The 24,414-nt window shown below is 38.3% G+C and overlaps 1 protein-coding gene across 6 annotated transcripts in view; it reads right to left on the reverse strand.

Annotated features, from left to right (window-relative positions):
- Positions 1-2,028: 2,028 nt before the first annotated feature.
- Positions 2,029-24,414, reverse strand: part of Atp2c1 (ATPase secretory pathway Ca2+ transporting 1) — a 109,425-nt gene continuing 87,039 nt past the window's right edge. For all 6 annotated transcript variants that reach the window (XM_029481803.2, XM_085827965.1, XM_021171342.2 and 3 more), the window contains 10 exons: positions 22,823-22,993; positions 21,681-21,778; positions 14,354-14,404; positions 13,173-13,339; positions 11,786-11,854; positions 10,356-10,472; positions 8,550-8,697; positions 8,065-8,160; positions 5,286-5,427; positions 2,029-3,864 (listed from right to left, as the gene is read on the reverse strand). In XM_029481803.2, the coding sequence (XP_029337663.1) occupies positions 3,734-3,864; positions 5,286-5,427; positions 8,065-8,160; positions 8,550-8,697; positions 10,356-10,472; positions 11,786-11,854; positions 13,173-13,339; positions 14,354-14,404; positions 21,681-21,778; positions 22,823-22,993 (1,190 nt within the window). In that variant the 3' untranslated portion in view covers positions 2,029-3,733. The remainder of the gene's footprint in view (positions 3,865-5,285; positions 5,428-8,064; positions 8,161-8,549; positions 8,698-10,355; positions 10,473-11,785; positions 11,855-13,172; positions 13,340-14,353; positions 14,405-21,680; positions 21,779-22,822; positions 22,994-24,414) is intronic.

Genomic DNA, 24,414 nt, shown 5'->3' on the forward strand with positions numbered 1-24,414 from the left:
CACAACCCATTATCAAAGCACATTGGTGTTTTCTAGTGTTAGTCCCATTTGCCCATCACACCACCAACTATATAGGCTCTCTGAAATATAGACATTCATTCATTCATTCTCTCCCCTCACCTACTAAGAGAATCTAACTATGAATACTGAAAAAAAACAAGGTACTTAGATGGTTCAGACCAGTGTTTGTTTTCCAGTTTGATGGCCTTACAAAAGACTCCATCTGAAAGGAGACTACAGGGTTCCTTCCTAGTGCTGCCTTTTTAATGTATCCATCTGTTTGTGGACTGTTAGCTACGTCAGACATCTGAGACTCCTGTCAAGTCAAGCTTTATGACATTATTCATTTCTTGTCTATGGGTATGCATGTGAGCACAGGTCCTATGCATAGGACAGGTGCATGCCAGGAGGTCAGAAAACATCTGTGGAAGTCGGTCCTCTTTCCACCATGGGGATTCTTCAGGATTCATGGCAAGCTCCTTTACACTCTGAGCCTTCTCACTAGCCCATTCTATTGTTTCTGTAAACCTCAAAGATACCACGAGCACCTCATTTCAAATGATCCCGTGTCTCACTAAGGCCTTCTCAGCTTATGTTACTTCTCAATAGCTCAGAGTCATTATCTTCCTGCATGCCACAGTTCTGCCTTCACCACCCAACTTTCAAGCTGTTCATAATACGCCTACAGCCTTAATAATTTTTGGCTGGAACGTCCCCCTGAAGGACTTAGTTATTAGTCCTCGGAAGGCTCTCTGGCAACTTTCTCCCACAAAGCAATTTCTCTCCTTCATTCATTGTGATATTTTAGATGGTGTATTTCAAACTGTGCGAGAACTAAAAGCTTCCTAGACCAGGATACATATTCATAAACCTAACACTGTAACAATGTTTATAGAAATTGTCTGATATATCAGCATATTATCCATTATCATCAATAACCAACTCTGACAACTACAAACCAAGGTCAGACCATCAAACCTGGATCTAACTGAAATCAACAGTCACGTCAGCCAGCTGAACTCAGCAGGGTAATCTGTTGTTCAGCCATAGACCAAATGGGATTATTTTATATCTTCATGTTTATGTATACACACCACTTCCTATTTAGATAATTTATTTTAATAAATATACAAAGATCACTATTAACATTGATAAAATTGCTTCTTAACAGTTTCATCATCTGCTTTTCCTGTCAAAGAGGTAGGGAAGGATGAGAATGCCATTGTATTCCTAGTACATTCAAGGACTAAATAAAATTTAAATGAAAATATAATCAATTCATCTCACTTTTTGGATGAGTCATTGGAGGCAAACAAGCTACACAAAACTTGCCAGGCAGCAGAGGTGGAGGAGCAGTGTGATGTTATTAATTCACAAGTGGGATTGTTACTGCTGTTACCAATTCATTTCTATGAGAGACTCTTTTAAGTCTAAACAAAACTCAGTTTACTTACTACACCAGAGAGATCCAAATTTAAAGCAATTTCAGAAGGATTCCCATTGTATCAGAAGTTTGGCGAGTCGGTGTGAAATGTGGAAAACAGCATGTTCTGTCCTCATGCAAACAGTTAATGAGGCTGGAAAAACCCAAATCCTAAGGGAGGCTCCTGGGTTATAGAACTTCACTGTTACTTCCCGCAGGATGTCTCCGTGTGGCTGCACTCAGCTTTTAGCATTTGAGAGTTATCTACCTGACTGGTGAATTTCTTTCAAGGATATCTCTTTTCTTTAATGTTTAGCCCCTATGCAATCAAATAACTTAAAGAAGTTGTCCTAATGGGAGGAAAAAAAAAAATCAAAGGGAGTAGGCGGTGGCGGCGGAAGTCCTAGGATAAGGAGACTGAGTGAAACCAGACACTTAGATTCTAGGACAGTCAACTGATCCATCCTAATTTGGACTAATAAAATTTGGAAGACTGAAATCTGGATCTGTATTAAATATTTTTTCAAAACTATAAAACTTTCTATATCTTTTGGCATCTATAGTTATAATTTTAATATTAACAATACTAACTAGGAAGTCATTAGTGAACTTATGAAAAACTCCTTTTATTTTTATAATTCAATACCAAGTGAAAAGATAGGCACATTCATTTCATGAGTCATATTCTCAACCTCTAATGTAAAACAAACAAGACTGAATATGCACTTAATATGTAATTTTCAAGTCTGGAACAGAATGTAAAAAACCATTATAAAACTTTGCTATGAGACATCAAACCTCTAAGAGTTGGTTAGACAATGATTTCACGTTCCACCTAATCAGACAGAACAATGTACATGTGACAGTTGAGCCAGAAAGAATAAGAACAAAGTGCAGACACCTGGCCCCTTATGTTCATGCTTCAGTAGTACAGACGCAAACAACAGAACTCTCCTATCAATGACAGCACACCAGTGTTGACAGTCACCAGTAATATTGAACAAGCTTAGGAACAGTTAATCCTGACAGGTTATAAAATACAAAACACTTACCTTTTATTTTGTCGAGCTTTTATAAAAACTGATGGTGTTACACAGAACAAACTCATCTATTTCCCAAGCATACTGAATGAAGTAGAAGACAGCACAACAAATGGTAGAAGGGACAGACTCAGGGTTGTGCTACAATCTAGGCCAAGGCAGCTGCCTAGAGGATCCGGAGGAGGAGGCCAGCACAGGATCTTCCAATGTACACCCTGGTTCATATGCTATCTCTCTGAGTTTGGGACTTTTCTATTTTGTAAGTATACTAGTCTATACTCTCTAAGAAATAGACTTAAAAATACAAATATGAAACAGTAATAAAGGTCAATTATTCAGCTGAAGTGTTTGATTTATAAAGAAGAAATGACAAAATGATACTGACAAAGCAGAACTGTATTAAACTAAACATGGACATGTTAATATAATGTTTTAAATTCCAACCCAGCCTTAATTGTTTTTGACTCTATGGCTGTGTGTTAACTACAATTACTCTAACTGTAATGCCAATAACAGCCCTGAACTAATTCTGCTAGATCAAGGACTCATACCTCTATGCAAAACAAAACTACAAAAAACCAAAAACAACCATTTACACTTACTAAGAAGAGCAAACATTTACTTCAATTGCAGTATATGCTTTTCAGTCACAAAAAGAAAGAAAAGAACAGTGATTAGACAGTGGTCACATCCTGTGCAAAAAAAAAAAAAAAAAAAACCAACTTGAAATATAAAAATGGTAGCACAAGGTATCAGTTGCTTACATTTCAGGAAAAAGGAAGCACAGTAGCTGAAATATGGCACTCCTGGCAATTTCTAAACCAAATAGAATGCCTTTAAATGATTGAGTTTATTTGTGTATTAGTAAGAAAGCCCCACAACCATAAATAGTACAATATTTAAAAATAAAAAAAATATTTATATCCATCTAAGACAGATAGTGTATTTGTACATTAGAATTCTTTAAGTGCAGAAGGTGGTTCAGGTTTTGTCTTTTGTATTTTTTAATTCAGTACTTCCCATATGTTGAAGTTCCACTCAATTGCAAAAGCCAATTCAAATCAAGGAATGTGTTATTCAAAGTTGCATAATTTCATTTGGGACTACCAACAAAGTTCAAATCAAGTCTTTAACATTAATGGTCATTTTTAGTCAATGGAAAGTTAAAAAGTCCTTAAGTCTTCATTATCTTCTTGAACTTGCCCTTCTAAATGATTCTCAGACTGCAATTCCTAGTTTGCAAATTAAAAAAAAAAAAATGCAATATGCATCATACTTCAAGGAAAGACGATGATGCTGAACCAGCATTCTTCTGGGCCTTCTCCCGGCTCCTTTCAACCTTCTTTATAATCTCAGACACGATGCACACTGACGAGGTAAGGCCCAAAAGAAACAACAGATCTGAAAGAGAAAAGAAAAAGAGAAAAAGAGTTTGACAAGACTTTGAAATGTAGAGCAACAGCTTACCCCTTAGAACACACTGTTTCACAACTATTTCAGGAGGTAGGGATCAATCATTCCCTTAAGTTAAAAATGTTGAAATGAGGGGAAAGCAAGGTGGCTCCGAGATGAAAGCCTCGTGGGCGAGGTGGACTATCCAAGCTCACCCCTGGAACCCACGGTGGAAGGTTAAAGGTGACTGTGACAGCTGTTCAGACCTCTGTACATGAGCTGTGACACACGTGCCTGTATACACACACACACAAACACACACTAATAACAACACTTGAAAGTACATATGAAAGATAAATCTCAAGTAACCTTAAAGTCAGAGCTGAGAGAGAAGTCAGAACTAGAACCCAGACTCTGTGACAACCTTCCCTGACTTTAAGATTCACATAACTAACTTTTAATAGTAATGCCAAGGGTTTCCTCTTTGATAGATCGCAAGGCTTTTGCAAAGCACTACTCAAGAAGCAGTGAACTCTCCAATGGTATTCTTCAAGTCTAGAAAACTGTCTTGTAATAGGATTCACACTCTCTATTCTTTCTTTATTGCCTAAAAAACTGGAGTTTTTTTTTTTAAATTAAGCTTTTTAAAAAGTGGAAGCTATGTGAATATAGAATTAAAATATTAAAACTAGTTCAAACTTTAAGGTGAACTTCAACTTACACCAAAACCACTAAACTTGTATCAAAAAAACAGACTATAAAACTCACTTCATAAATACAAAAAATAACAAAAAAAAAAAAATCTAAGAATGAAGGGCCCATTTTCCACATGTTCTCTCCCGCACACTTGAGACGATAAATTCTGAATGCATTTTGTTGGTGGTGGCTGTCTGTAATCTGGACCACACAAAGGGCTTACCAACAAGCTCCACACCCACCCTTGTACCATATAGTTAATGCATGCCATATAAAAGGATAATAATTTCCTCAGAAACATTATAAAAGCTAATGACTCCTGAGTCAAATGGAGATTTCATGAAATAAGAATGATGGAATACTAAGTTTATTTTAAAGTGATTAAGTTTTAAGATCAATTTGATATTCAGTAAGCAAGTAAAGTTCTCTCATTTCATGATAGAAATCTTCATGTTTTTAAATATAATATTGTAAAGTACAATTAATCTACAACAGGTTTTGTGAGTTGCTGTATTTCAGCATCACTAAACAGGACTTTGTAACAACTGATATGATATACAGGGTGGGAGACCAAGTAAATGAAAACAAGTTTTCCCTGACTGTCTGATACGCAAACATAAAAGACCTTGTTACAAGTCCCGCCAGTTATTTTTCTCTTCCTACTTAAAAAGAGCTTTTTACTATGACAGACACATTTTAAGGATACAGCAATAATCATACAGCATTTTCTTTACCCAGTATACTCAGGCTCTCAGTTTGAAAAACCTTCTGGAGAGGAGGGAAGTAAATAACAAGCAACTGTCCCATGATGGATCCAAGAACTGCATAGCAAAACATCTTATTACTGCAAAGTCCAATCTCAAACACAGACTTGGTCTGTTGGGAAAACACAGAGTTCCAATTAGTCTACCCTGATCACAGAAATGGCACCACGATTACATTGGGTTCAATTGTGAATAATCATTATCATTGAATTCTATCATGTCAAACCACAAAATATCTTAACTTTATTAGTTTTATAAAATCCATATACACTAAAGATAAATTCTAGTCCAACGTTTTTTATTTATCAAAAGTGAGGGGAGATTATGAGAGCCAAAAGTAGCGGGGACCTGTAGTAAAACTACATTTGCTCATATGATGGGGCTGCTGCACACATCAGGGATACCGCACATATGCACTTATAAGCAACTGACTGCATGTTCAAGACCCATACAAGAACCAGCCAGCTAAAGCTCAGTTGGACAGAATGGGTCATGAGGTCTCAAGCCTAGACAGGAAGCTACTGGCAACAGATGGGGGGGGGGGGGTACGCACTCTTCACAGTATGTGCCCTGAGACACTAGCCCTGCTCAAGTATGACTGCCCTATGGCCATGGATACATGGACAACACTATGTAGACTCAGCAAATTTAAAAATAAAAAAGCAATTTAAGTGCAGAAAGGGGTCAACAAGGGAGGATTTGGAGAGAAAGGAATGAGAGGTAGATTTGACCAAAACACAAACACAAACACACACACACACACACACACACACACGATTCTCAAACAACAGAAAATTAAACATAACAGGTTATATTTATATATTTCTATGTTTATACATATATGCATAACAATGAATAAAAGAGGCCATCAATTTGAAAAGGAGTAGTGGGATATGAAGGACTGGAGGAAGGGCACATGGGAGGGTCTAGAGGGAGGAACAGAAAGAGGGAAATGATGTAATCGTATTTTAATTAAGATTAAAGGAAAATAAATGCAGGCTAGGGAGTTTAGATCCCCAACACCAACAGGAAAAGCCAAGAGTGACAGGGCTAGCCAGCCCTGGTCTGTGGAAACAGAAAAGATGCAGGGGATCACTGTCCAGCCTATCTTGCCCTTCCACACATATGCCATTCATACACTCAGCGCACGCGCGCACATACACGCACATACACACACACACACACACACACACACACACAGAGTGAAAGAAAAGGGTTGCTCAGCGCACCACAGTGGTGCCTGCTTGTGATGTGATCTCAATTCTCAGGGAGCTGTATGAGAGGATCTCAAGTTCAAAGCTGGCTTAAGGCATACAGAGAGGCCATCTCAAAAAAACAAAAGCAAAAGAAAAAAAAAAAAAAAGCAGGCACTTCCCCCCCCCCCAAAAAAAATCAATTATAACAATGAGCCCATAAAAAGAGAACTTACTTTAGTGTCTGTGGCGGTATAAATAAGAATGGCCCTATAGGCTCTTCTAGTTGAATGCTCAGTCACCACTTCTGGAGTGGCACTATTTGAGGAGTGGGAGGTGTGGACTTGTTGGAAGAATCCTGTCACTGGGGGTGTCTTTTCTCTCTCCCTCCCTTCTTCCTCCCTCTCTCCACCCCTCTTTCTCTGTTTGTGGGTTAGGATATAGCCTCAGCTAGTTCTCCAGCATTATGCCTGCCTTCCACCATGTTCTCTGTCATGATGATAATGCACTTAAGACTGAAACTGTACACAGGCCCCAACTGCTGAGTTGCCTTGGTCATGGTGTCACAGAAATAGAACATTAACTAAGAAAATACCCCCAAAGTATTAATAAATTTCATTAATATATTGTGAAATCTTCTCTATCCACTCACTAATGTATACAACCCAAAACTCTTACTCAACAAATACACATAATTATGTGTGTATAAAAAAAGTAAAACTGCCTTTCATAAAAGAAACACTAGACTACTACTAGAAGTACTAGCTTCTAAAGTAGTCTAGTGATAAAGTACTGTACTTGGAAAGCTCTAATGTGAAAAGTGCTAACAGTTAAGGACTCATAGCAGCCTTCAAAGGGTAGAAGACTTCTAGGTGCCAAAGAGAAACCGGAGTGCATAAAGCGCTTGCAACTGCACTGAATGGCCACGCAAACGAACCTAGTTTTCAAGGACACTGTGCTCCAGAAAGTACCCCGGGTTCTGATGCTAGCTAAGAAGAAAATGCAAGCACAGCTTAATGTACAACATGAAAAGAAAACAAGTTAAGACTCTTAAACTCTGATACCATGACAGATGTGGCAAGGAACACACTGTCCTTTTCACAAGGCTTTGTAAAATGAGACTAATATGTTTACAGCCCCCATGGAGTTTGTCCTAGGTTAATCTAAATTAAATATATCCTATAGTTATTAATTGAAGATCGGACACCATCTGAGATCAAATATCTCATCTTTACTGTTGACCAAGGAACATCTTTATAGAAAAATATATGTAATCCGTGGCTACAAAAATCAAAGCTAGGCCAGGCAGTGGTGGCGCACGCCTTTAATCCCAGCACTTGGGAAGCAGAGGCAGGCGGATTTCTGAGTTCGAGGCCAGCCTGGTCTACAGAGTGAGTTCCAGGACAGCCGAGGGCTACACAGAGAAACCCTGTCTCGAAAAATCAAACAAAACAAAACAAAACAAAAACAAAAATCAAAGCTAAACTCTCCCTAATTTCCATCTGCTCCCTAGGAAAGGTTATTCTTCTCAGAGGTGAATGACCATGTGAGCATACCTGAGATCTGGAACTCAGTGCATTGAACATGTCAAAAAACACGAAGCAAGTGAAGGTCATTGTTGTGTCTCGGGGTGTTATCACATTGTCTCGAAGCTGCCAAGAAGAAAGACAAAACGACTGTTTGTTTGTTTCTTGGTGGCTGAGTAACACCGCATGCTTTTAAAATGAAATAGCTTCATTCTAAACATGAAACCCATCTGAATTTTCTACAGACCACCTAGTGAACAAACAGTCTGCATAAAAGTTAAAAAAAAAAAATCTCATGAGAACACTGCTATGCAAGGACTGAGATTTCCTTATTCTGCTCAAACTTGCATGCACACGGTACTTTACTAAAGGCTCACTGCGTTACATTATATTCTCTCAGCCTGCGCTTTTCACTCAGAGGGGTTCTTCACTTGTCAATCATCTGTACACCAAAATTACTAGGAATCTGACTACACAGATGCATGGTAACACAGCAGTTTATCCAGTGAACATACCTCTCGCCAGAAGACAAACAAAGTCCCACAAACAATGATTATTGATGAAACAAGTATTTTAAGTATCAAGTTTTTTGTCAAAATGCTGTCCTTCCAGTTTCGAGGCGGTTTTCGAATGACATCTTTATCCACTGGCTCTACTCCAAGGCTTAAAAACAAAGAGAACAAAGTACTTTGCAATGTTCTTTACACATACTTTAATAACCTAACTAGCTTCTATTAGCTAGGAAATTAAATGCTTTCTTTTGAAAACAAGATGTTGGATCATAAAAAAATCACTGCCTATGATTATTTAAACATTACCACTGCTAGACATGATAGCAGATGTCTCTAGTACCAATTAGCAGGAGGAAGGAAGTGGGGGACAGAGAGGAAAAAAGAGGATGGCAAGAAGTGAGGGCAATAGAGACTTGCTGATTTGTCACTTTCCACATCTATACATTTGGCAAGGTAAGAGGAGAACTTGCTAGCTAACTTTCAAAAGGTTTCATTTACATATGAATTGGCCTGGCGTGGTGATCCCAGCACTTGGGAGGCAGAGGCAGGCAGATTTCTGAGTTCGAGGCCAGCCTGGTCTACAAAGTGAGTGCCAGGACAGCCAGGGCTACACAGAGAAACCCTGTCTCGAAAAACCAAAAAAAAAAAAAAAAAAAAACATATGAATTGATTTCTGAAATTTCTAACCTACCAAGACAAAAAACACATTCCATGCAAAGATGTCTTTGATTAGGAGATTTGCTGTGATGGCCATGACAGATATCATTCAACTACCATAGTACTAAAAAAATAAGAGACACTGAAATCTTTGCACACATATTTTACCAAGGCTTTTAAACAGAACTCAGCTATGAAAGTGAACTTGGAGATGGTGTTGATGCAGTATTATGAACTTTTGCTAGACCTCAGGCAGTGACTCACAACTGGTATCCTACTATGTACTCTGCATATGGAACCTGTGTTTAAGAGAACAATAACAAAACCAATCCATCTTGCCTTGGATTTCCCATGTAATCGACTTTTATAGCATAAGCTAATGCATAGCCGTCTTAAGTTACATACTTTTCTATGTCCCTGGCCCAGTGTATTACATATGTGTTTTCATGTATATATTCATGGTCCATTATAATCATTTGCTGGAAACAACAAATAGATTAAAAGGGACCTTATAAAATGGATATCTGTAAGTGGTGTTTGTTGATTGTTGAGTCAGTGACTTAATTCCAGTTAAAGCTCTGGTTAAGACTGTTCTAAAGTATTGCTCATTCCTTCTATGTGTGACACTTTCTGTGCTGTTCAATAAAGGAGCCCTTTATTGGGGACAGACACAGAAACAAGACACACAGAGACACAAGACAGCCTTTAGGCAGGCATATATCACAGAAAACAGAAGACACAGAAAACAGAAGAGTGAAGCAAACAATTTAAATGTTGGCTCAATTTTGGTTAAATGACAGTAACTGATTTCTTCCCTCAGTGCAACACCAATCCATTAGTGGTGACTGAGTTTATTATTAATTTGTTCAAACAGACTGCAGGAAATTTCTCCATTACATCCAGTTCTTAGAACACAGCTTGTGTCCTAAACACAAGAACTGTGATTATTCATTCCCTCTCTGTTCTTATCCAAAGGCTGGCACCTCATGTACTGTAAAGGATCAGAGCTCCAGTGAATGACTGGACAACCAAAACTAAGATGACACACACACATGACAATGCCTAAGAAGCACATTACTGGAAAGTCATGAGGAAGGTTTGATGTCTTATTCACACCTGTCTTGTCTTTTCAGTTTGTAAATACACACTTACCTCTGAGCTGGGGGTCCATCCATTATAATATTGATCCACAAAATCTGCATTGCATTGAGAGGGTTAGGAAAGTTCATTAACGTAGCCAATGAGATTAAAGTTAGTGCTGCTATACTCCTGTTAAAAAAGAGTCATTTAAAAATTAGAGCAATAAATTGTATATATTTACTAGCACTTAAGTCTCATGTTACTGCGGCTGGGAGCCAGCTCAGTTGGTGAAATACTTCTGAGAAAGCATGCGTACCGAAGTTTAGATCCTTGCAAACCAAGTGGAAAGTTAGGGCAGGAGTGCATGCCTGTAACCCCAGTGCTGGGGTGGTAGACAGAAGGTCCCCCTGCAGCTAACTGGGTAGCCAGCGGGCTGATCAGTGAGCCCCAGGTTCACTTATCAAGGCTTAAGGCAGGAAATGACTGAGAAAAACATCCAATGTCAACACCTGAGCTCTGCATGCAAGCACATATCGTGTACACAGACATGTGCACATCCACACATTTACTACATACACACACAAAACAAAAAAATAATGTTCTACATATTTTTAAAAAATTCTATTAATTCAGCTGACTCATACTTCAGTCATATGAATATTTTGTTAAGAAGTTAACAATTTTTGTTTGTTGTTTTTGAAAGTGAGTCTAATGCTGCAGCCCAGGGTCTCCCTAATGTAGACTGGATTGGCACAACAATCTACTCAGTCTCCCAGGTGTTGGGATCAAAAGTGAAAGTCACCCTGATTAGCAAGCTAAGAGTATTTAACTACAACAACAAAAAGCTTGTTTTTAATGCATAGGCAACAACAGCAAAAGTAGTTAAGACCTTCCAATCCTGACAGAGGCTCTCTCTAAGGAAGACAGGCTGGGCCTCTGGCCTCTTCTACCTCAGTCTTCTACACTGGGATTGGAGACATGTGCCATCAAGCCCCAATGAAAGGTTTTTAAACCTACAGAGCAACACTTTCAAAACTATTTAACCCCTTTTTGGGTATATAAAATCTATCCTATTTGAGATAGAGATAACCAAGAAGCATTCCTGAGATGACACATTACTGAGATGATGTGACACATTACTGAGATGTGACACATTACTGAGATGTGACACATCCTCTTTTCATGTCAGCGGCAATTAAATAAACCCCAGAAGTTTACGCACGTATCCCTCAGTTACCAAGAGAATTTGCAGGATCCCTTCAAATGTCAAAGTCCTAGTCACTTATATAGAATGGCAAAAAAAATCTACCTATTGTTTATATATTTGTCATATATTTTAAATCATCCCTACATGATTATAATATCTAGTATGACCTAAATAGTATGTTAATGGCCTTTTTAGAAACTACTAATAAGTAATTTTCACAAATAGAGGTCATAATTTTACTTTTCAAATAATTTCTCTAGAAGACCCATGGGTAAAAAAGTTCTTGCAAACTTACGTGCTCAGTTGAAATCTAACAAAATTTTTAATGTTATTATAAATGCCTTTACCCTCTTCTATTGCAGACCTGAAATTTAAAAATAAGCAAATAAGAAAATATCACATAAAATATGCCTATGCATCTTGAAACTTAGTTTCCAATCAAATAACAATTAGCACTTACAAAAAAATTTCTTTTGATAAGTAAGATTAAGAAACATTGAAATATTTTAATTTACCAGAAAATTGAGCTCTAATTTAAACTATTTTCATTATATAATATTCAAATCCTCTTTAAAAACCACAATCCCTGATAGGGCTGACGCAATGGCTCAGTACTCAGAAGGCACACTGCTCCTGCAAAAGAGCTCTAGTCGCAGCACCCAGGCCAAATGGCTCACAACCATCTCTAATCCAGCTTGAGGGGAACTGCCAACTCAGGTGTCTCCAAAGGCACCTGCACCAGTATGTACACTCAACATGTAATTAAAAAGAAATCTTTTTAAATGCTCAACATAAAAAACGTGTATTATCTCTCTCCACACAAAATAATATTATACATTTCTGATAGAAAAACAATGACATTCTATATCTTTCACAGCTCCTATTTCTTAGTAGGTTAAATTAACATATGTCAAAAATTAAATGGCAATGAGTTATATAAGAATTATGGAGGTTACTGTCCTACATAACTATTAAATTAATATGTTTTGAAGAATTCAAAAATGTACTTTAAAAAATTTTACTGAAGAATTCTTGCATTCACTTCGCTGAGTCTAGGAAAAGGTGCAATCATAAAATAACTGCATCCTCTGGGATTTTTAGATAACTTCAAGAATGGGAGAAAAACTACTCTCCTTGCAAAAAGCTGGCAAATATGAAGTCTGCATGCCACACAGAAGTAAAGAGCACAGCAGGACTTGGGATCACAATTCAACACCGACCGCAAGCAGTGACACTAGGGTCACTGCGGGCTGTGGAAGGGAAGCAGCGCAGGCTTCCACCACCTCATTACACTGGAGTAGCTAAGGCAGTCACAGCTAAGGCTGGATCATGAAACGAGGGCAACAAGAACACTTACTCATATAAGAAAGTAACATGAATGTGAACTCAACTTTTAATGCTACATAGTGTTTCTTGTAACTTCCACTTAACCACAACAAAGACTCTGGAGCAAGAGTCACTGCTGCACCACCATTTTATGCCTAGAAAAATGTGACAACTGGCTGGCACTCCCTGGATATTTCATCATTTATTATGTCTGTTCCATTTACACAAATACTTTTCTCTTGAATTACATAAGATTATCCCCCCAAAATGTTTCATCTGACATATACTGCCAATTCTTTTTGAGCTGAATTGTCTGAAGGCACGATGCACGAAGGAGAGAAAAGCAAATGTCTTACATGATGGTTTGGAAATCATCATCCACCAAGATCATGTCTGCAGCCTCTTTGCAAACATCGGTGCCAGTCTGGCCCATCGCAACTCCAATGTCTGCAGCCTTGAGAGCAACTGCATCGTTTACCCCATCTCCTGTCATGGCTACAACTGCCCCGTTCTTCTGTAGAGACTAAAGAGAAGCAGAGAAAAGAAAGGTAAAGCCCGGAGAATTACCCTCACTGTTTAAATCAGATAAAGAGGTATTATCAACCATCTTTCACAAAATGAAGAAGATTAAAAATCTGTATAACCTCATTTTTCAGTCAGCCTGAATACATGAAAGTCTTTATAAAATAAAGCTTACAGAATATTACAAATAGTATTGCCAAGAGAACTGCATATGTGAACTGTGACAGTCAGATGTCCAGTGGTTAATAACCAGGGGTACTTTGTGTTCCAGAGAACAGTAACAATGTGGGGTGTTCTGACTCTCTTGAGTTGTAAGATGGCACTGGCTTTTACTAAGTAGGATCTAAGGATGAAACTAAACATTCTAACTTACCCAGGAGACCCCTATAACTCCTGTCTACAAACAACCCACACTAAAATGTCAACAACCTCTAAGCTGAGAGGCTCTGAACTTTACAATAACTAGCTACCATAATTAAACCTGCTTATCAACGTAGGAAACAATTTAAGTTGCTTTATACATCAATCAAATGGTACAGAACAATGCCAGCCAATGAGGCTTTATGCAAGACAGCAACTGAAACTTAAACCTTCCTAATGCCTGTTGACACAGCTCCCTTATTTGTGAAACATTCCACATAATGACAAGTTACTTAATGATACACTTCTAAAACACAGCTTTGTTAAGGACCTCACAGAAATAATAAGCCTTCTTTACACTGTTCACTCTCATAAAACACCTGTCTTACATTGGTTTGCACAGTGTCTAAGGATGTCTTTTCACACTGGAATACACTTCCTCTCTCTGTCTGAAGAGGCTTTACTGGAAATACTTTACAGCTTCCTTCTATGGCTTCCTATGCCAACTAACCTGTTTTTCTGTCAAGCTCTTCCAGAAGTATAAGTTTTGTCTCACAATACTTTGAACCTTGATATTCTATCAATATTCTTTGCAACAAAAGAAATGCTAAAACATTTTGTATAGTTTAAGATAATTTGGTTTTCAGACACCCACCTTAATAATTTTCATCTTGTGTCTTGGGCTTGCTCTGTAAAATACTGCAACCTGTTAAAACACAAAAACATTGAAAATACACAGTGTTAACAAGTAGCAGTATTTCTACGTAATGACACTTTTTACAACTTAATTTGGCACAAAGACTGAAATTAATCAATGCCATATACGTGCTAACATTCGCCTCATGCAGGGATTAGACCTATACCAAAGAAAAGGGTATATTAATCATAGAAAAAACAATCTAAATAAATCATACATAACCTTATTTATAGAATTTAGGTAAGACTACGAAGAGAAAACAACTTTATTTTTGGAGTATTTTAGAAATGAAAAAGGGGGAAATTTTTTCTTTATTCTCACAACTGTGTTCTCACAACTGGTGTACAACAGGCTTTTCTCTATGGTCTGACTCAGATGAGAGCTTCTGCTTCCCAATGTCTGGGCAGTCATTTTACAGTGTCATGCAGGTATTCCTTCCTGATTTGGAATAATTCACAAGCCTCTCAACTGTAATTCAAAGCCGCTTAATGATCACGTTTTTCCACCAGAATTAATCTCTTTTCATGATCATCTATGCAGTCCTTCACTGTGCTCCGATGCCAACCAGAACAGTGTGTCTGTGTCCTTAAGGTTTGCCTTGTTTTATCCAAAATTGTCTATCCACCACTGGTAGCCCTCACAGCTCTCTAACACAGTACCAGCAGGAGAATGAAGAAGGGGAGCTGACTGGCATGACCCTATTCTCCTTCACAGACTCACAGTTGTCAGTGTCACACGAGTTGCTACTTCTCACTCTTTGTACGCATTCACATTCCAGATCTTCCAACCTCTCATTTCCCAAACACCTGAATTCTGACATCATGATCAACCTTGCTAGTATCTAAAAGCCATTCTGTTTCTCACACCCACACAACACACTCTTTTCTAAAGTCCTGGAGGATTATTTCATGTTAGGTTTCTCTCCTCACTCCTCCAGTCCAACCCTTCTTCCAGTCTCGCTCTCAGAAGACAACTTTATTTCCTACTCCAAAGAAAACACTCCAATCCCTGCCGCCATCTACTGTAGATGAACTTATAATCCTGACTCACCCGCTTGAGTTTACCATCACAGAAATTCTTAAAATTCTTCCCTCTCACTGATCAGATTTTTCATGACATTTAAGCAAAAGTGAGAGTTCATATCCCATGCCCTCCCACCTTAGCTCTTCTCCCTTTTCCTTCATCTTCACTTTTCCTTTTAAGTCATGCTACCCATGATGGCAAAGGTTCCCCTGCACCTTCAGTGCTCTTGAGATGTCTGCCAATAAACAAACAACTGAGTGAACCACAGTGCCGTCATACACACCACTCCTGCTTCCTCTTTTTAAAGTCTGAAACCAATCTTTTCTTAGGGAAAAGATTGAGTTGAACTCCAGCATTCATTACTGATGATGCCCAATGTCCTATGGGCCCAGGAATCACATGACACATACTTGGAGATTATTCTTCAATTAAGAATAAAGTTCAACCTCTATTCAGATAGTGCATAGGTTCCTCCTCTGTCTTGTATTCTGGCTAAGGCCATTTTGGGTTTCACTAAATGTGGTCCCTTGATGGAAAATTCCATGGAAAATTATCCAACTCTATTCTAGGATCCCAAGGTCAATGCCCCCAGCTAAATCATCTTAGCTTCTGTTGAACTGCCTGCTTCTGCAAAACCCTCCCCTGCAGCTGCCAAACAAGATATGGCAGAACATAGTTTTTGCCTTTAAAATTCCCTTACCCTAAAACTTTACACTTAGGTCACAGATGGCTGAGTCTAGTCCCCGCTGGTGACTATAAATGGTGTCTGAGTAGTCACGCCTGGTGAGCTCTCTTTAGCAATTAAATGAATCTTTAAGAAAACTAATCTACATAAATATTCAAAACACCCTCATACCTGTATATGTAGAAACCTAAGTATTCAGAACTTACTCATTAAGCATGTGCTATCCTGAAATGTCAGCCTAAGTGTTTGGCAAGGCCATAGGATATACAGCAGATTCAAATAAAGCCTGATGGTGAGGACTAACTTTCTGCCACGGGCTTTGTTCCACATAATTTATATTCAAACTTGGCAAGAGACTTCTCTGTAACTATTCTAGGCTACCAATGATAAAAAGCCTGGTACTGTCTGACTGAAGATGCGCTCCTTTATATACTAGCATGTTTAATGATACGCAATAAATATATCTTTTACTTATTCTAAGACCTTAACATTCAAAACTTCTGACTTCATCTCAAAAATAGAAGCAGCCACTTTCAAACCAAGCAGATCCATCACAAACCAAACTGGCAATGATTACTTGGTCTTTTCCATGTGGTACGTATCACCACACACATTTGTTCCTACATATGCATATGTTCCTAAAGCATCAGAATATGTTGAGACCTATATATCAGATAATACATTTGTAAGTTATAGCAATGGGCTCCCAGTACCAATGTCCTCCCACTCTCAATGGCTCTGAGATATGGATTAACCAGATGCCCTTCCAAAGGGTCAGTCATACATTCAAGTGCAAGTCACAGTGAGCAAGCTCAACCCAGGAAAGTACATGGTGGAACAATAAATGTACATTGGTTAGTCAAAAGAGCCAGCCTGGAAAGGCTACTTACGATATAATTTCAACCCCATTACAGTCTTAAAGCAAAGAACAAATTAGTGAAACAGCAAGGGCATCATAAAGCAACAGGACAGGTCTACATAAAACTCATGGTGGGCAAAGTGAATACCGGTCTGTCAAAGCCCTAAAAATAACAGACCTGGAACCGGTGCCACCTTCCTCACTTATCCTAAAATCAAAACTCGTGCTAAATAGTCATCCCCTAGAAAGTGACTGTAAGTAAGATATGTATAATATATGCGCTCCTGGTTGCTACTGTTATCATTAAAATAGTATTCACAGTAAAAATACATATGCTAAAACATAAGAAAATGGTTATATAAACATATACATAGCATATATTCATGCACAATAGACAGCCACACAAAATATAGTATAGCCATTAAAGGCGTATATTTTCTAGTAGTAACATGATTTCAGAAATCCAGAAGTTATATAAAATGACTCTTATGCTTGTGAATATATAAAGTACAAACCGTGTGTTTGTTTTTGTTAAATACATATTGTACAGTTACAGTGGGTTAACTTATCATGTTAATGTGCTAAGTGGGGTCATAACTTCTGAGTGTTTGGATTAGATTACTAATAGGATAAATTATAGCTTATTGTTACATTTTCTACAATAAGTATTATGGTACAATAATGCTTATTAATAATTAATAAATCAACTGTTCATAGCTAATAATTAAATAATCGTTAATTATATAATAGTGCCTATTGTAGAAAATTATCTAATCAGAAAAAATATTACAGATACATATAATATATGCACATTATATATATATAAAAAGCTGTAAGTTAAGATGTTGATATAATTTAAAGAAATTCTGTATTCTGAAAAGGCAGCTTTTAAGTATAAACTGAGATAAAAGAGGCAGTACATTTATTATTACTGGCAACAGATAGCAGCTACAACAGCTAACCAAATAAATGCCAGATAAGTACTTATGTTGAAGGACATATCAATACATACACACACACACACACACACACACACACACACATTAACAACATGGAAGAAATAATGCTGCCCAAATCCTTAGATGCCAACTTCATATGTACCTTGTGTATATGACAACCAGGTTCTATAAAGTCTCCATGACGCATACTCAGATAGTAAAACGAATTTCATAAAAGGAAATCTGGCTTTAAAGAAGTTACTATGTGATATTAAATGGGAATGTCTTTTCTTTTTGAGAAATAATCTGCTACAAAAGCATTAGAATTAAAGATGCATTTCAATGCCAAATAAGCAACCTTTTTCAGATGGTACAAGAGCAATAAAATACTATGCAAAACAAAACAAATTCTCACCTCTGCAATATATGTAAGAATTAAAATTCAAAGTGATCCCTGGCTAAAATAAAAAGCCCTAAAACTATAAACTTCTCCGAGAAAGTACTCTGTAACCCTAGTAGGCCAAGCTCTTAAGTAACAGCACACGCGTGACCCGTGAAAGTCAACACTGATAGCCAGACCTGATCAAATTCAATACCTCTGCAGCCACACCAGGAAGGGGGGAAAAAAAAAACCTGAAAAGAACCAGATCTTTTAAAAATCTCAGAATTAAATAAAAAAATGTAATTTTTAAAAAAATATTCAGACCATGTAAACAAAGACCATAATATGGCAAACAAGTACATGAAAAGGTATTCATAGTTAGAAGCTTTGGAGGGAAATACAACAGGAACATTCCCTGTCACCCAATGTGGAGTTTCTTAAGTAGGTAAGAAGTCATAGCCGGGCGTGGTGGCACACACCTTTAATCCCAGCACTCCGGAGGCAGAGGCAGGCGGATTTCTGAGTTCAAGGCCAGCCTGGTCTACAAAGTGAGTTCCAGGCAGGGCTATACAGAGAAACCCTGTCTCGAAAAACCAAAACCCAAACCAAACAAACAAAAAAGAAGTCATCAGCCTGGAGGTTCCTCAGAAACTTGGACATAATACTACCGGAAGTTCCAGCAATACCTCTCCTGGGCATATATCCAGAAGTTGTTCCAACATGTAATAAGAACACATGTTCTATGTTCATAGCAGCCTTATTTATAATAGCCAGAAGCTGGAAAGAACCCAGATGCCCCTCAACAGAAGAATGGATACAGAAAATGTGGTACATTTACATAATAGAGTACTACTCAGCTATTAAAAAGAATGAATTTATGAAATTCTTAGGGAAATGGATGTATCTGGAGGATATCATCCTTAGTGAGGTAACCCAGTCACAAAAGAAGTCATTAGATATGCACTCACTGATAAGTGGATTTTAGCCCAGAAACATAGAACATCCAAGATACAATTTGCAAAACACAAGAAAATCAAGAAGAGGGAAGACTTAACAGGTGGATACTTCATTCCTCCTTAGAACAGGGAACAAAATACCCATAAAATGAGTTACAGAGACAAAGTTTGGAGCTAAGACGAAAGGATGGACTATCCAGAGACCACCCCACCCGGGGATCCATCCCATAATCAGCCACCAAACCCAGACACTATTGCACATGCTAGCAAGATTTTGCTGAAGGGACCCTGATATAGCTGTCTCGTATGAGGCTATGCCAGTGCCTGGCAAATACAGAAGTGGATGCTCACAGTCATCTATAAGATGGAACACAGGGCCCCCAATGGAGAAGCTAGAGAAAGCACCCAAGGAGCTGAAGGGGTCTGCAACCCTTATAGGTGGAACAACAATATGAACTAATCAGTATCCCCAGAGCTCGTGTCTCTAGCTGCATATGTAGCAGAAGATGACCTAGTCAGCCATCACTGGGAAGAGAGGCCCCTTGGTATTGCAAACTTTATATGCCACAGTACAGGGGAATGCCAGGGCCTAGAAGTGGAGTGGGTGGGTAGGGGAGCAGGGCAGGGGAAGGGTATAAGGATAGCATTTGAAATGTAAATAAAGAAAATATCTAATAAAAAAAAGAGAAAAGAAAAAAGAGAAAAAAAAAAAAAAGAAGTCATGAGCCATATGACCCAGAAATTACTCAGGTGTGACTTTAATTTTTCCAAACCCTATATTTAATGATGGTTCTTAAACACTTTAGCCTCCCTTCTAACACACCACCAGATGTAGTAGGGAAAAGGGATACAGGGGAAGTGGACCTGTTTAGAAATGGGCTTTATCCCATGTCTGGAAATCAGCAGTTTAGTTCACAGGTCAGCAGCAGCAGCTCTGTCCACTTGAAAACACTTCATGGATACAACAGGAGTCCAGTTCAGGAGAGCTGGGGTGGCAAATAGGAACCAGCAGCAGTGACACACCTAGCAGAGACAGCCAGGCTTCAGCCTCAGCACCAGCCAGCAGGAGGGACCAAGGCCAACAGGAAGGCCAGGAAAAGTGCTTGGCTATGCCTCTCTCAGGCAAGTGGAGATCAGTGAAGACTTGAGACCAAGAAGCTTTTAGCAGTGTAAGAAGCTAAGCTCAGCCTCTCTTTGACAGTCCAGTGGGCCCATTAATACTTCCTTCAAGCATCAGGTGTCTTCCATGGGTCTTGTCTCAGCATGTGCATCCTATCAGCCGGAGTCCACGGAAGCAGTAAGAAACTGCAGCACACCACAAGTTTTTTGGTGCACTTCTCTCTATGGAGTCACGAGAAATGCAGCTCAACTACACAATGTAAGGCAGACCAATACATGCATTGTTAGCAAAGAATCCTCCTGTCACGTGCTTGCTTTAGCAGAACATCTTTTTTCCAGTGTATGCTTCAGCGAAATGAGTCTGCCTTAAGTCTTTCACCTGTGTCCACTTCAATGAAACATTCCTTTTAACAATTGCCTTAGCAAAACACCATCCAACACAACGAGCTTTCCAAAGAACCTTTAAGTTTCCATTTCACTCAGGTATTTACACAAGGACAACTGACTGTCACAAAGAAACTAGTACACACAGTTTCATTCACTATCAGCAAACACTGAGAAGACCCAACAGTCCTTGAATTGAAGAGATACAGTGACCCTACAGTCCAACACTGCTCAGCAGTTTAAGGGAGTGGGAGAGAGAGGACTTAGATATAGCAACACAGTGAAGTGCCATATCCAAAGCACTAAGTGTCAAAGAATCAAGAATCAAATTCAAAAGTCTCATGCTATAAGGTCTCATTCTTACAGAGCTGAATGAATAAGACATGAAACTGTAGAAATAAAAAAATGAATCACTGCTGCCAAGCTCTCAACCTAGGAGAGCAGCTGAATACAAAAGGTCGTGAGAGATCTGAGGGACAATAAGAAACTATTCTGTATCCTATTTGTGACAATTTAAGATATCTTGAATCTGTCCAAACTCAGAGCTGCACTTTAGCATAGTATGTTTTACTGTCTGTAAACAACACCTCAATTTCTTCAAAAGTATAAACAAACTCAAGCAAAAATAAAAACAGAATTAAAGTGTAAGTAGTGCCAACTGTGCTCTCTCCGTCTTCTAACATGTACATACAAGCCCTAAATCACCACAGTGCTTTCCTCACAGGAAATGTAGTTCTTACTAGAGGTAATGACTTTACAATATTTTTCTAATGATTGCAACATAAAAAACAATATGGTTTATTTCCCAGAAATTTCAGTTCAGAATCTAGAGCAGCAAATTTGGTAAGCATGTCTCCTTTGCAAGTAACCAGTTTCTCGGTGACAGGAACAAGGGCTGGGGCCTGAGCCTGGGCTCGGCGCTGACTCCTGCAGACTTACCTTTGGCACGATCTGCGAGAGGTGCTGCACCTCCATTGTGTCGACTTCTTCCCCAGACACCGACTGTGAGGTCTTAGAGTACAATCCCAGACGACTCGCTAAAGTGAAAGGACACAAAAATAAATAAATATATATATATATATATATATATATATATATATATATATATAAATGTCTTTGCTTGCAGAGTTAGTAAAGCTCTGCTCATTTAATATGATCTTGTTTACTTCTTTTTACATGTGAAAAGTATATCTAGGAATCATAAAAGAAAACAACTGGTAAACAAAACTGGCTGAAATTCATAGTGGGGTCTGAAGTTCTCTGAGTATTTGGTTTTTGTTTAAATTTAAGAATACAGAATTGTCCCTAAGCCAGCAAACCCTAAAAATTAAACCTAGACTAGTCCATTTCTGCTCAGCAGCTCAGTTCTAATGACAATCAGAATGTACCATAAGCAAAGTAATTGAAGCCAGAAAAGCCGATGGCACATTTAGCTGCATGCAATCATGTAGTTCCATTTAGATCAAAGGCCGCGTTGAGAAGTCACCCTTCCAACACCACATCTGTGACCCTTCTTAAGATAACAACGTGTGAAATCTTTAGTCCAGACCCATCACAAATTAATAAAACCAGAATTAACAGAGTTTGGGGAATGTGAAGTTTATTCTTTACAGGTGGCACTTACACTTCTCTCTACCATACATTCCTGAAGTAACTAACTTTCAAACCACAGCACATCCCTGATGGTAACAAGACAGAGAACAAGCTGGCCTCTTAGTCTTTATGCTTAATCTGCTTCGAAAGTTATACTCAAACTGAAAAGATAAACTTCAATTCGTCTTTCCTTTTACATCCCTGAGCTAGTGTTTATACCTGTCAGCAAGAGGATAATTAAAGCTAAAAAGGTCAACTACTCTTCTGTGAATAAATACAAATGATTTCATGAGTTAATCATCTGTTTTCAATATTCTTTTTTAACTAAAATTTAGTTTAGCAACAATCTTTTATAAGTTTGAGCAAAAATGAGTAAGTTGATGTTTTATAATCAATTGCATATTAACATATTTCCTAGCTAATGTTTACAAAACTTGATGATGTTTTCTGAAACATATTGAAAGCAAAATGTAACAACCCAGTTATACCGATGGCAATTGCAGTCTCCTGAGAATCTCCAGTGATCATTTTGATGGAGACTCCTGAGGCAATGAGTGTTGTGACAGCTTCCTTCACACCAGTTCTAGGAGGGTCAATGATTCCGACCAGGCCAAGGAAGGTCAGCTGCCCCAGTTCCGGACCAGATGCCAAGGCAAGAACTTGGAAAATAATAAAATCAAAACTGCAAAATACTGGTTGTGAAAGCCTTAAACTTAGCTGATAATAAATCACATAAGATTATAATATCATTTGTAGTTGTGGCATATTATTTATAATTCAAACTTATCACATACCAATACATTGTAGTTCAATGGTTATATATATAAAAGTTGCTTTTAGGCTACTAAAAATTAAAAGGAATAAACCTGTTAAGCAGAGAAGACAAATGAGAAAGAATTAAGAACATTCTCTCATAGCAACCACATGTGGCTACGAACCAAAGAACTCCAATCTCTTTAGAAAATACAATTCGTTATTTAGGGAAAATATTGGTTTGTCAAACCTTAAAACTCAAATTTAAGCGAACAGGCCCCTTTGAAAGTTGTTTCTAATATATCTTCATCAGAGAAGATTGTATCAATTCTATACACCCTATGTATACACAACTTCATACATGCTAAACACTAGAAAGAGAAAGGTCATCTACAAAGTGGTCTTAAGGTCATTAATTCCAACAAAGTCTGTTCTCACTGCCTCCAAACATAACAAGCATTTCTTCTCAAACTTCTAGCTCTCTAAGAGCTCGTAACTACCATATCATTATGTTTATAGTGTCCTGTCACCATTGGGCTACAAGATTAAACAGAAAGTCACGCACATTTCTAAAATATCACTCAGCTTACTCTCAGAATTCTGTAAGCTCTGGTCCCTACCCTTGTAAATCAAAAGGATGTACTTGTAGCAAGGAGATTTTTATGAGACCAAACACTAACAAGTGCCTACAAAAGCACACTAAACTTCAGTGTCTCAAAGAGAGCCTGCAAAGTCCCTAAAGAGACCAAAGTAGTACTTACCCTTACTCAAGCAAATTCACACGCAGAGCATTGAATGACCAAACTGCAGGCAAAGCACTTGTGTTTACGCGTGCAGATATACCCACAAAGGCACTCACTCTCAAGGACCTGGCCATCCCTGGTGCCAGGGGAGAGGCAGATGGCAATGAAAGGAGATGAAGAGTATCCATCTGCATGCTAGCATAGCCTGAGAAAGGAGATCACGTCTGCGTCCTCCCAATGGAGGGGTGGCACTATACAGGCATTGTTAATCTGTATTTAGGCCCTCTTTAACACTAATAAAGACTTACTGAAGAGGTTCTTTAGACCAAGAATACATATGCAATGTCCGTAAAGGAAGCCTTCTGATACAAAACAGTTCCTATGGTTTAAATATGCTATTTTCTATACCCTTGATGTGTTTGAACACTTGGTCCCCAGCTGGTAATGCTGTTTTGAGAGGTTGTGGAACCTTCAGAATATGGACCTACCTGGAGGAAGTGGGTCACTTCAGGACAGAACTTAAGCTTTACAGTTCACCATCCTGGCCTGTCTACTGCCCTGAGATGTAAGGTAGCGGCAACCTC

The sequence above is a fragment of the Mus caroli genome, unplaced genomic scaffold (genome assembly GCF_978045245.1).
Source record: "Mus caroli unplaced genomic scaffold, Mus_caroli_1 scaffold_11, whole genome shotgun sequence".
NCBI lineage: Eukaryota > Metazoa > Chordata > Mammalia > Rodentia > Muridae > Mus > Mus caroli.